Genomic DNA, 13026 nt, shown 5'->3' on the forward strand with positions numbered 1-13026 from the left:
ACCAGGGGAATCGTGTCATTCACATTTATTACATCAGGAGTAGATGGGATACTGGCTTAGTCTTCTCCCACTCTCTCATTCTACTCAGATTCACTCTCTCATTCTATCTTTTCTACTCAGATTCTCTCGTCTATTCCTCTTCTATCTCTTCTCCGATTCTCTCTTCTACTCCGATTCTCTTCTTCTTTCTCTTTTCTACTCTTATTCTTTCTCTTCTGCTCCAATTTTCTCTCCTTCCACCCCTAATCTCTCTCCTTCTCCTCTCTCTTCTACTCCTATTCTCTCTCTCTCTCTCTCTCTCTCTCAGCTCTGAAGGACTGAGTAAACTCATGGAGAAGGTAAAAGGAACAGCTGCTGAGGACTAGTTCATAATGTGCTGCAGAACCAGAAAACACGATAAACTTCAAAAATGAAATCAGGTATTTATTTAGAAAACATCGTACAGTACAAAATGATCGTACAGATTTTGTAGAACGTCAAGCAAAGAAAAAGACGTGGGAGTACAGTACAGTTCCGGTTGAACGTGACTCTTACACCGAAAACTTTCTTTTGTGATACAAACATAAAACTGAATGATTTCTGAAACCAAACTTAAACCTTTATAGTCCATCGTTTGTAACGGACTTTTTCAAGTTAAAAAGCAACATTTCCAGTGTTTAGTCTGAGATGCAAAGTGCTGAGAATAAAGAGCCAATACGCAATAAACCAAATCTGTTTTATATTAATACAACCCTTCTGTAGACGACGACTGCATGCAAGATTCAGTGTCCGGAAATGAATCTCATCTAAAATGCTTCATTTGTTTAAATCTTTAACAGATTCTGTTTAAATCCACAATGAATATAAAAGCATTGTAAATAGTGATCGTCATTGGACAGAACATTTGTTCTGGAGGTTTCACAAACACAGGGAGGTTTTTTTGTTGTTGTTTGTTTGTTTGTGAGTAAACAAGTTATATTAAAACACACCACAACTCTGACTGGCCTGATAAATGATGCGCATCTGTGAAATGATGAATATAAAATCTAGAAATATTTATGCAATTTAAAAACAAAAATAAAAAAATTATAAAAAATAAAAATAAAAAAATACAGGACAGCTTTTTAAAAATCCCGAAACCAATTTTTTTTTTTAATTCAGATACGATTTATACTCTGGGTTTTTGTTACCAATACAGATGTTTGATTTACTGTGCGTGCCTACTGTATTACTCCAGAGTCAAACATGGATAAAAATACACCAGAACAGTAAGAAGGTGGTTTCGGTTTTGCTCCTTGGTGTAACACAACTAGTGAAAATTCCCGTATGTGATGGTTTCACATTCTCGACAGATGTGGAGGGTAAAGATAAGGCTGAAATATGCTGCAGTGTTCCGTTAACCCCTTGATGTCACAATAGATTCTGTTACAGTAGGTTCCTGCACACACCGGTCTGATTTCAGTCACGATCCTTCTGCAGACTGCAAAAACAAATAGGAAGAAGAAGAACATGAAGATGAAGAAGAACACGAAGATGAAGAAGAACACGAAGATAAAGAACACAAAGAAGAAGAACATAAAGAAGAAGAAGAACAAAGAAGAACGTTAAGATAAAGAAGAACAAAGAACATGAAGATAAAGAAGAACATGAAGATGAAGAACAAAGATAAAAGAACACAAAGAATAAAAAGAACATGAAGATGAATAACGAAGATAAAGAACACAAAGAAGAAGAACATGAAGATGAAGAACACAAAGAAGAAGAACATAAAGAAGAAGAAGAACAAAGAAGAACGTGAAGATAAAGAAGAACAAAGAACATGAAGATAAAGAAGAACATGAAGATGAAGAACAAAGATAAAAGAACATGAAGATGAATAACGAAGATAAAGAACACAAAGAACACAAAGAAGAAGAAGAACATGAAGATGAACACAAAGAAGAAGAAGAACATGAAGACGAAGAAGAATCCGAAGAAGAATACAAAATGAGAATACAAAGATGAATACGATGAAGAAGAAGAATACCAAGACGAATACGATGAAGAACAATAGAAAGAAGAACATGAAGAAGAAGCGGGTGTTATTTGTTTGTCACATAAACATTAGAGCACAGTGAAAGGTTTTTCTTTACATATTCCAAGTTGGGGTCAAAGTAGATAGTCAGCTATCAGTGACAGCAGCAGCCCTGGATGAAAAAGTTAAGGGTCTTGCTCAAGGGCCCAACTGTAGCAGCTTGCTAGTGCTGGGCCTTGAACCTCCAACCTTCAGCTCAACAACCCAGAGAGTTGATTATTTAATCCCAATAACACAATCAACTACAATAATCTACCATACTGTATGTCGTCATGCAAGAAAATGGAGTAAATAGTCATAGAATTATACTAGTTTGTACATCCAGTACAAGTTCCCACACCTGGATATTTACATGTACATCGTTATGCACACACACTTATACGTTTATACATTATATCTTATTTTATACAACTGTGGGTTTAACTTGGTGGACCTGGGACTGGAGCTCGCAGCCTTCTGATCGCTTGTCCAGCTCCTTGACCACTAATAATAGTACCACGTCACCCTATAGACCGTCTCTTTTTATACTGACCTACATCCAGGAAAACGTCCCTCGTTCACATTATATTTAGTAACGTATTTGGAATTGGATCAAGACAGAAGGAAGGAAAGAAAAAAAAAGAAAGAATACATGTTGAAAGAGTGTAAGAGTGTAACCTACCTCTCTAGATATTCCTTCACGTTATTGTAGCCATAATATTTGGCTAAGTGAGTCAGAGCTCCGGTGGCACAGCGTCCGTCCCGTTTACGACACAGGCTGCAGTTACAGATCCCACGACACAGAGGACACTCCCACGTCTACGCACAAATCGACAAGCAGAGATTAAATCGATCTCGATCACGGAGAACCTTTCAGCAGCCCGATCCTGTTCTAACGCCGTCTTGTAATAATTCCTGCTTTCACTTATAATTGAATCCTAAAGCAATAGTGTTTAGACATTTCTACAATAAACTACAATGAAAAAAAAAGGCTTGTGGAATTTATTAAGTAAAAAGATTCCATGACGTTGTCATGACAATCCGCTTTATTTGATTCTCCTGATTTCTGCAGGCCGCGAATTCTCCTTCATTGCGCTCAAACCACTTCCCAGGTAATGTTACTTGAATGTAATGATCAAATTTGAACATTCGCGGCCTGCAGAAATCACACCAATCGCAAAGCGGACGGCCGCGTTACCCATGAGCCTCAGCATCCGTTGCCATGGAGACGCAGCCAGTCCGCTTTGCGATCAGGAGAATCGAATAAAACGGATGGTCATGACATCGTATTGTTGAACGATCAAGCACACTTTCGTGTTTATGTGTTGAAAGAAAGATGAGGAGATCATTATAAGAGAATCAGCGGTGGGTCATCAGGTAGTTTTAGCTGACGTCTTCAACACAGTAAAAGTAGATAAGGCTCATGGGTACTGTAGTATTTAGTTTACTGTCCGATTTGACACACCAAACAGACGGAAAAGCGGCTTTTCTCAGAGAAGAAACCATAGCACTATGGTTAGTACCCTACAGAATATAAAGCAATAAAAACAAGGAGAAAGTCTCCTGGTTAAATATTGAGTAATGTAGTGCTTAAAGTTTAAAAATGAATAACAAATGAGCAAAAACAATGCTTCTGAGTGGCAGAAAGAAAAACGTGGTGCAGACACGAAAGATGCTTCCTACTGAAATACATTAGATCGAAAGTCGTGCTGAGTGACACGAAAAAAAAGGGAAATTCGTCTCCACGAACACGAATCAATTAGATTAAATTTCGTGACTGTGTCACAAACTGCCGTGAGACTGGGTTGTTGGGTGACACTGGACAGGCAATAATGTCAATGTAAATAATGTCCTTTCTACAACAGGTTGTAGTCGAGTGGAATTGTGGAACCAAAAGGAACTAGTAGCAGGTCAGCATCATTTCTGAGTTCATTACTTAGGAGTTCATAATTCAGTAATTAAGTAACATGTTGAAATTGAATAAAGTATAAACCTAATATATTGATGTAAACCTCATGTGATATTTATTCTTAAAATCTGACTGACCACATGAACCATTTCCCCCCTCAATGTATGAGAACGAAGCTAAACTCTGACCATCTGACTTTTCCATGAAATTACCTTAATTTTTATTCTTTTTTTTTTAAATATATTCTATAAATGTAAAATAATGAAATGTGATTAAAAAAAAAGATTTAACACTTTTGTTTGTCTCTATGCTTTTTTCAAATAATAATAATAAAAAAAAAATTATATCTGTCTTGTGGCTGGATGTTTACATTTCAGGCTTTATGGCTCCGGGAACAATTCTGACAACAACGTGAAACACTCACTCACTCACTCACTCATCTTCTACCACTTATCCGAACTACCTCGGGTCACGGGGAGCCTGTGCCTATCTCAGGCATCATCGGGCATCAAGGCAGGATACACCCTGGACGGAGTGCCAACCCATCACAGGGCACACACACACACACACTCATTCACTCACACACTACGGACAATTTTTCCAGAGATGCCAATCAACCTACCATGCATGTCTTTGGACCGGGGGAGGAAACCGGAGTACCCGGAGGAAACCCCCGAGGCACGGGGAGAACATGCAAACTCCACACACACAAGGCCCCAACCCTGGAGGTGTGAGGCAAACGTGCTAACCACTAAGCCACTGTGCCCCCGACGTGAAACACGTGTACGTTAATATGCCGGTTCTAACGCATTAGCGTTTCTATAGTAACAACCTACTCGGGGATTTGTTTAGCAGGAGTTCAACATGAATAGATTTTTAGACTGTCTAGAATTCATGGAAGAATTTCCAAACAGTTTTATTTTTTCCATACTTACCGGATCTAACAGAGCCGTACGGACGTCTTCTCCGTAGCGGTTCCTCAAGCAGGGCCCACAGAATTGCCCTTTAACCCCCTGACAGTACAGGTTCCTGCACTCGGTCTTGGTGTCCAGAGTCTTCTGTCTGCACTGGTGACACGTGCTGCCCTACAAAACGTAATAATATACAAATAAAAACATACACGGCTCAAATCCGAACACGGCCGTGTGACCAGTTCAATAATACGTGTTACACAGGAGTCTGTCAGAACAAAGGATTTAACATCTCCCGTAAGACAGAAAACTATTCCCTGATCTGCAGACACCACCTAACAGACGCTCAGCACCGTCACCGGGTCAGTGTAAGGAAAAGCAAAGACGTCTGTTCCGCCTGAAGAGCAGGACAATTATTTTATTATTATTATATTTATTATTTATAAATATATATTATAAATTATTTATATTTTAAATATATTATTATAGGACAATTACCATCTGACAGACAGCAGAGGCTTAATGAGGATTTAACCATTTTATAAATACCGATCTAGGAACACTCTGTATCAGAGTTCAACGATATAAGGGTTGAACGACGTGTAAAATAGATTCGTAGCACGTTCTCCTTTCTGATTGGTTGATTAAATGAATAAATAGAATGTTTATTTATTTATTTGTTTGTTTGTTTTAATAACATCAGTTCTGTCAGTAATTTCAGCTACAATGTTACTATCGTATTCCTGTCGTCGTTACATGTCGAAGTGGGAATCGAACTCACAACCTTCTGATTGGTAGTCCGGCACCTTAACCACTAGGCTACCACATGCCCCATAAAATAAAACCCTACGTGTCGGTAACTACTTACGTTTTCTTTATCGAGAATTTTGTCTTTAGCGCGGTCGGCCACGTTGTCCAGCTCCTCCTCTGTGATGTCGTCTGGCATTCGTACAGAAACGCGTTGCCTATATTTTCTCCTCGGTGTGTCCCTGTTCACACGCAGCTCTTCATCAATCTGTGTCGGAAAACAAAAAATCAACAGCTCAAACCCTGACGTGACAGACATCAACCTTGGATTCTACAAATTGCACATGGATAACAAGTGTAACAGGAGCTCATCTCAGTGGTTTTTACCTCCATCAATTTCTTCAGGTCGAATTCGACACTCTTTCTTGGTTTCGCAGCGACAATCGGTTCCTGCTCGAGCCCAAAGTGCTCCGGGGGTCTGGCTTTGCGGCTCGGGTTCCGCCGCTCGCTCTGAACTTCGGACGCACGCTTTTTCGGACTCTGCTGCTTTTTCTTTTTCTGATGTCCAAACGAAAAGAAATAATTCAAATATTAATTGTCTATTAAGTGAGCTGCTTTCACTACAAACATTTTCTGCTGAGTGGTTTTCAAAATGTTAACACAAATATCATTTACGATTTGATACAACATGATGTATACACAATAATACAGTTAATCTTTGTTAACAGTAGAGCCTCTACTTTTTTTTATAATATGAACATAGTATTGTTATTGATGAATGCTTGTGTTTTAACACAACACATGAACCTTCTGGAAGTTTCTGGATTTCAAACCCAAATCTGCTGTCAGTCAGTCAGCATTTTATCAACATAGTAAAGATGGGCTAAAGTTTTAAAGGCAATTCGTGCAACAATGAAAAAATTAATTTAAATAAATATATAAATAAATAAAGTAAGTGTTCGAGAACTAGCTTGTCAAAAAAATACAAAAATGACCATGTAATAAAGAGTTAATAGGAAGCATAAATGTCAGTAGCGCACTTACCACAGGTGTGGTCTTTTGGGAGAGTTCAGGTAACGAGGTCAGGTCTGCAAATAACTTTGCAAGCTGTGAGCGCACGCACACGCGCACACACACACGCACACACACACACACAATCATTCACAATCCATTCAGAGTTTATCAGTGACACTACTCTGAATCAGAATTGAAAGAAAACATTTACCATTGCTTTATTCTCCTGAATATTTTTAGCTCTTTGACTCAGTATTTGTACGTCTGCCTCGGTCAGTTTGACTTCCTCCTCCTCCTCCTCCTCTTCCTCCGAATCATTATTAGGGGCTCTGGATCTTCTCTGGACTTTTCGGCTTTTCTGAGCCACAGGTGGATCTGCACCACCTGCTCTCCTCTTTCTGTTTCTCTCCACAGGTGGATTTCTGTTCAGGTAAACTCTAGGTTCCTTCGGGACTGTGCTTTCTTGAGTGGAGCTTCTTCTGGCTGGAAACCTGAACGCGACACACAATCCCGAGCTCTGCCTTTTTTGTGGGGCCGAATCGTCATCGTTATCTGAATAAAAACCAATGTCATCGCTGTCTTCCTCTTCCTCAAAGTCCTGATGGTGGAATAAGAAGAGAGTAATTATTGGAAACCTCACACACACTGTCCTCTTTACACCTCTCTCGTCTCGGTACACTCTGCTAAACAGTATTCATAGAGCTACTTCGTGCTCTATACTTCGTGCTAATATCAGATTCATAGAGCGCTAACTAGCCAAGCCTCGGTCATAACTCGGGACAGCTGTGCGTTGTTGCTGCAATGCATTCTGGGACTTTGAGTCTAACATTTGCACCAACAGCTGAACCACTTCTAAGCTTTATAAAATGTTGAACGTCTCTGAAAAAATGACCGTGATCAGAAGCTCTGACTTTCTTTTAGCAGATAAAAGTAAAAATTTATCACTTATATTTGAAATTGTTTTTTCCCCCCTAACAAAATGTCATTGTAAGTGTGCTAACAATGTCTTACTAGAACAAAAGCACACTATGATCCAAAGCATCACTAAAGACCTTATGGATACTTCCATTTAAAAAAAATAAAAAATAAAGGAAGTATATGCACATGTCCATTACCAAGGGGCTCATCCAGCTGTTGCGTAGAGAGCTCTCTTCTTTATCAAACCCTTCAAACTCCTCTTCACTGTCCGTGTCCATGAAGACCTGCGCCAGCTCATTGGTAATGAATTTAGATCTAAAGCAAAGACTCTAGAATAAAACAAGAGACACTGTTAGAGAGAACAATAGAAATGTATGATTGTAGCCCTCAAACGTGAACCAGTCATGATTTTTAAACAACCAAAATATCTGAAGATTCTCACCGGCTTCCACGCTCTCTGGGAGCTGAGGCTGTCTCGGCTCTCTTCAGAGAACTGGCCTGAAGAAGCAGCTCCAAAACCAAGAAACTCCTCCTCATCACTCGGGCCTTCAAATATGTCCACCAAGGCTTTCTGAAAAAGTCATCAAATAGTTACCCAGATTTGAAACTGCTCACAAATGCACACAAAATACTCGAACATATTTCATGCTATTCTACTAACTCTGTATCAGAGAATAACTTCGACTCCTTTACTGAGAATAGAAAAGACAAAGTAATGGACATCTACAGGCACTTCGTTGGCCTGAAAACACTTTACAGTAGACATGCTTCGTGTTAAACCTTCAGACAAGCGTGTCTTTAAATTAAACTCCATACATCTGTACAATTTATGAGACGCAAGATGCTTCAGACTGAAGAATTTCTGTTCATACAGAGACATAAAAACCTTCAGGAACTCAACCAACCAAATCTTTTACTGCTTTTATGACTTTCTCTCATGCCGGTCACATCCGAACTCCGATAGGGATTATTATCACAAATAAAACATTAAAGATTTCTTAGCAAAGATCGCAATCTGCTTTTTAAAACCTTATCGTTCTAATTCATATCGTTCTAATTCATTCATTTCGCTTTAAGATAATAAAAAAATGAATTATTTTGTTTGTTTACTTTTGACATGAAGCAAAATTACAGGATTTTAATAGCAACATAACATTACATGTGATTTCACAAGGACATGTGGTCAATTCCCCAAACCGCCAATTACTAAATATTGCATTTAAAGTGTTTGTTTTGTAATAAAATTGCATGTTTTTTTTAGGTGGTTTATAAGTACATCACTGTTCAAAACACAATTTAAAACATAAATAAAACCAAAGTAGATCTGGCGACTATTCGGTCATCCGAGACTCTGCTTTCCTGATCGAATTTTTTTTTAAATAATAAAAATTAATTATCCGACATTCTCGCCCACAAATTAACTCGCAAGACGTGTATATTTTATAACATTTTATCTTTTTTATATTTTTTTGTGTTCCCTCCAATGATTCTTCGATCCTAATATTAAAGCAAGTCTGTTTTATTAGGTCAAGTAAGTACAAATAAAATAAAAGGAAAATAGTCAATTTAATTTTAATTAAAATATGGATTCTGCAAGATGCTAGACATAACCTGTGCAAAATAAATAAATAAATAAATAAATAAATTGCACTTTGCATAGGTACAGGATTTGATGCTTACTGTATTTATTATGTATTATTTTCATGAATAATACAAAATAAATACAGTAAATATAAATGTAATATATGTGAAATCACATGTAATGTTACTGTATTTATTATGTATTTTTTTCATGAATATTTATTAATATATATATATATATATATAATAAATATTCATGAAAATAATACATAATAAATACAGTTAGCATCAAATCCTGTACATATGCAAAGAAATAGCAAATAAACAAAAATAACGTTAAATGAAGTGCCACAAGTGCCACAGGTGATAACGTTTGATTTATTTACATTTATTTTTATTGAATTCATTAAGAAAAAGTAAATAAAAATAAAGCTAAAAGGTTAATTCTGTAATAAATAGCAGTACATTTATTACTCCAGACAACTTAGTAAAATCCAATCCAAAAGTTATACATACATTATTAGGTATTTCTTACCTTCATCCTTGTGCACATTTTGTATCAGTAAAAGTCTAAAGTTTAATAAAATGATAAAGTTTGTGCTCAGCTCCAGCTGATACAAAACTCCAGCACACAATGAAGAGTTTAAAAAAACAATAAGGGCGAACACACTCGGGGGTGAACAGTAGGGGTGACAGAACAATGATCGACTTACATACGTTTATTTACAAAGAGTTGTTTTTTTTATGTATTACTCCAAATATTAGACGAAATAAAGACATGATTAAATAGTAGAGATATTTATATCCGTTCGTCTCAGACAAAAATATAATTTGAGATATCTCAAGGAGTCTCCACCCCTTTGCCTGAGGTGATTTTAGAATGGTACATTCCACGGCGTAGCGCTTTGTAGTTTCGCGGGAAAAGTGAACACCCAGACCGGAAGTTCTTTGTATATAAGAAAATGTATAGTCTGTGTATATTTCTGTGTATATATATAAATATATATAATCATTCTGATCAGTTTATTACTTGATTAAAAAAGTAAACACCACATTATAGTAAAAAAGACGAAAAGCTTGAGAATTAGGCCTAATATCATAAATATGTAAATATGTTAATATGTTAATATATAAATATGTAAATATGTATTTTTTCAAATATGTACACGTGTAACACAACATTTAGATTAGACTTGAGTTAGCTAATCTGATACAGCGTGTTAGCATTTGAAAAACTACATATTTATATATTTACATATTTATATGTTTCCATATTTATATATTTACATATTTACATATTTATATATTTAAATATTTATGATATTTAGGCCTAATTCTCAAGCTTTTCGTCTTTTTTATTATAATGTGGTGTTTACTTTTTTAATCAAGTAATAAACTGATCAGAATGATTATATATATTTATATATACACAGAAATATACACAGACTGTACATTAATGTAAAAATGTATAAATATGTAAATATGTATTTTTTCAAATATGTACATGTGTAACACAACATTTAGATTAGACTTGTGTTAGCTAATCTGATACAGTGTCTTAACACAGATGAGAGAAACATCGCGGGCCAACAGCATTGTGGATGAACCCACACACTCCTCACACACACCTGCCTCACGACCAGACTGTGTAACAGTTTCTTCCCACAAGCCATCAGACTCCTTAATAACTGAAACCGAACTGTTCTGAGCACAACACACACACATCAACTGTACGGACTGCACAGACCTTCACCGAATACACAAACTTCCAATATACATCCAGCAACCTGTTTACATGCTGTTTACATCCATCAACCTGTTTACATGCTGTTTTTGCACACGTTTTTGCTCTTTGCACATGCTGTCTCACATTTTAGTCGTTTTGCAAAACATTTTACATTATCACAGGGACCTGCTGCTATGACACTGTGTTCATACTAGTATTTCCGCACACGTAATATTGTTGAACATACAGTATTTACACTGGTTGGTGCTGTTTCTGTTTATTGTCTTTTGTGTGATGTCTTTTGTGTGATGTCTTTTGTGTGATGTCTTGTAATTTTTTGTCCTGCACTGTCTTGTCCTGCACTGTTTGCACCAGGTTGCACAGATGCACTTTATGTGGCTAGGACTAACTTACTAAGTCCTTAGCTCTGTCTTTGCTCTTTGTAGCACCATGATCCTAGAGAAATGTTTCTTGACTTGACTTGTTTTGACATTTGGTTCATTTGTTCTCTGTCATTAAATACCCCAAATAATGATTAAACAACAGAGTGTTTTTTTTCACTAATGTTATCATGTCATAATCTATACACAAGTTCTTAGTAAGTAAGATTAATTTGTGTGCATGACATTTAAAAAAGTTCCCAGACTAGCAGTATTATCATATTGAGAGTCATGCGGTGTTCACACATGAACACTTAATTTCCCCTTTGATTCACTTCATTAAACTTCTTATGCGTCTTCATCTGATTTCTTGCTGCCTGTTTTTCATTCTCTGCCTATTTTTATTCATTTCCACTAGAAGTTTAATCCTGAATGGGACAGCGGTCTGTATTATATTTCTCAAAAATGTTTTTCCTAATTCAGCTACTTACAATTGTCTAATACTAATTGTCTAATTCTGACAATAGTTACAAAATCATATTCAGTCCAGAGGAAAAAGAGTCAAGAGAGTCTGGAAGATTTTATTGGAATTTCAACCATATATAAAGTAGCTGATAACAAAACAGCATTTATGAATAAGATCATAATACCTGAAATAACACTGTCGTTTATTATCTAAAGATGAAATGACTGCATAAGCATTAACAAATAAATGGAGAACACATTATCAATCTGAGTCATATGTAACACGGGGTGTAGTTCGGAAAGTTTGTGTGATTAGTTGGTTGGTTTTGTAGGATTCTCTAGAATGCTGTGTTTTGTTTTGTTTTTTGTTGCTTTTGTTGCTTTCATAATATAAAAATCTTAAAATCATGGCATAAGATGTAGGTAAGGTAAGCTTTCAGAGATAACGAATTGTACAGCAGTAATTTTGCCTGAATTTGCACTCAATCTATGTAAGATTGCAATATTTAACAACAGCTAGAATTTGCCACCATAAACAATTGTTCGATACTGGAATTAATCCCATAGACAGCACTGGTGAGCTTGACGTCACAACTGCTCCAACACTTTATGTTTTGCGCTTGTGCTTATTTTCACAGCATTTCACTACATCAATTTGAATTGAAGTTTGTTGAACCTTTTCATTAGCAAAGAAACAGGCTTAGTATCAAATAACCAGTTAACGTTAAAACACGAACAAAACTTACCTCAATATGATTTTCAAAAAAAAACCTGGAGTTCAAGAACCAAGAGGATGGTTCATCTGACACAGAGTCTTTGCTTATACCATCATAATTAAACATCACACAAGCAAGAGTGCAGTTAAACATAATATTGACACAGCTGTGACTTTGCTTTTACACAAGAGTTTTATAAATCTTAATTTGTAAATTTATATCAAGTAAGGGGCACGGTGGCTTAGTGGTTAGCACGTTCGCCTCACACCTCCAGGGTCGGGGTTCGATTCCCGCCTCTGCCTTGTGTGTGTGGAGTTTGCATGTTCTCCCCGTGCCTCGGGGGTTTCCTCCGGGTACTCCGGTTTCCTCCCCCGGTCCAAAGACATGCATGGTAGGTTGATTGGCATCTCTGGAAAATTGTCTGTAGTGTGTGTGTGAGTGAATGAGTGTGTGTGTGTGCCCTGTGATGGGTTGGCACTCCGTCCAGGGTGTATCCTGCCTTGATGCCCAATGACGCCAGAGATAGGCACAGGCTCCCCGTGACCCGAGGTAGTTCGGATAAGCGGTAGAAAATGAATGAATGAATGAATATATCAAGTAACTGATATTTTGGACACAAAATATAGG

General features: G+C 36.9%; 1 protein-coding gene across 1 annotated transcript; it reads right to left on the minus strand.

Annotated features, from left to right (window-relative positions):
* Window positions 1-402: 402 nt before the first annotated feature.
* cdca7b (cell division cycle associated 7b) lies at window positions 403-9740 on the minus strand. Its single transcript, XM_060857143.1, has 10 exons — window positions 9648-9740; window positions 7974-8102; window positions 7729-7860; window positions 6825-7211; window positions 6644-6706; window positions 5987-6157; window positions 5721-5867; window positions 4877-5026; window positions 2715-2851; window positions 403-1459 (listed from the first exon to the last, which is right to left on the minus strand). The coding sequence occupies exons 1-10, from the start codon at window positions 9663-9665 to the stop codon at window positions 1438-1440; spliced, it is 1356 nt and encodes a 451-aa protein (XP_060713126.1). The 5' UTR covers window positions 9666-9740; the 3' UTR covers window positions 403-1437.
* Between the last annotated feature and the right edge of the window lie 3286 nt (window positions 9741-13026).

Source organism: Tachysurus vachellii, chromosome 21, assembly GCF_030014155.1.
Source record: "Tachysurus vachellii isolate PV-2020 chromosome 21, HZAU_Pvac_v1, whole genome shotgun sequence".
NCBI lineage: Eukaryota > Metazoa > Chordata > Actinopteri > Siluriformes > Bagridae > Tachysurus > Tachysurus vachellii.

Coding starts and splice junctions, on each gene's coding strand:
- cdca7b (XM_060857143.1), bottom strand. Junction 7,861..7,973: donor CCCAGAGAGCGTGGAAGCCG/GTGAGAATCTTC, acceptor GTTTTATTCTAG/AGTCTTTGCTTTAGATCTAA. Junction 5,868..5,986: donor ACCTGAAGAAATTGATGGAG/GTAAAAACCACT, acceptor TTTCCGACACAG/ATTGATGAAGAGCTGCGTGT.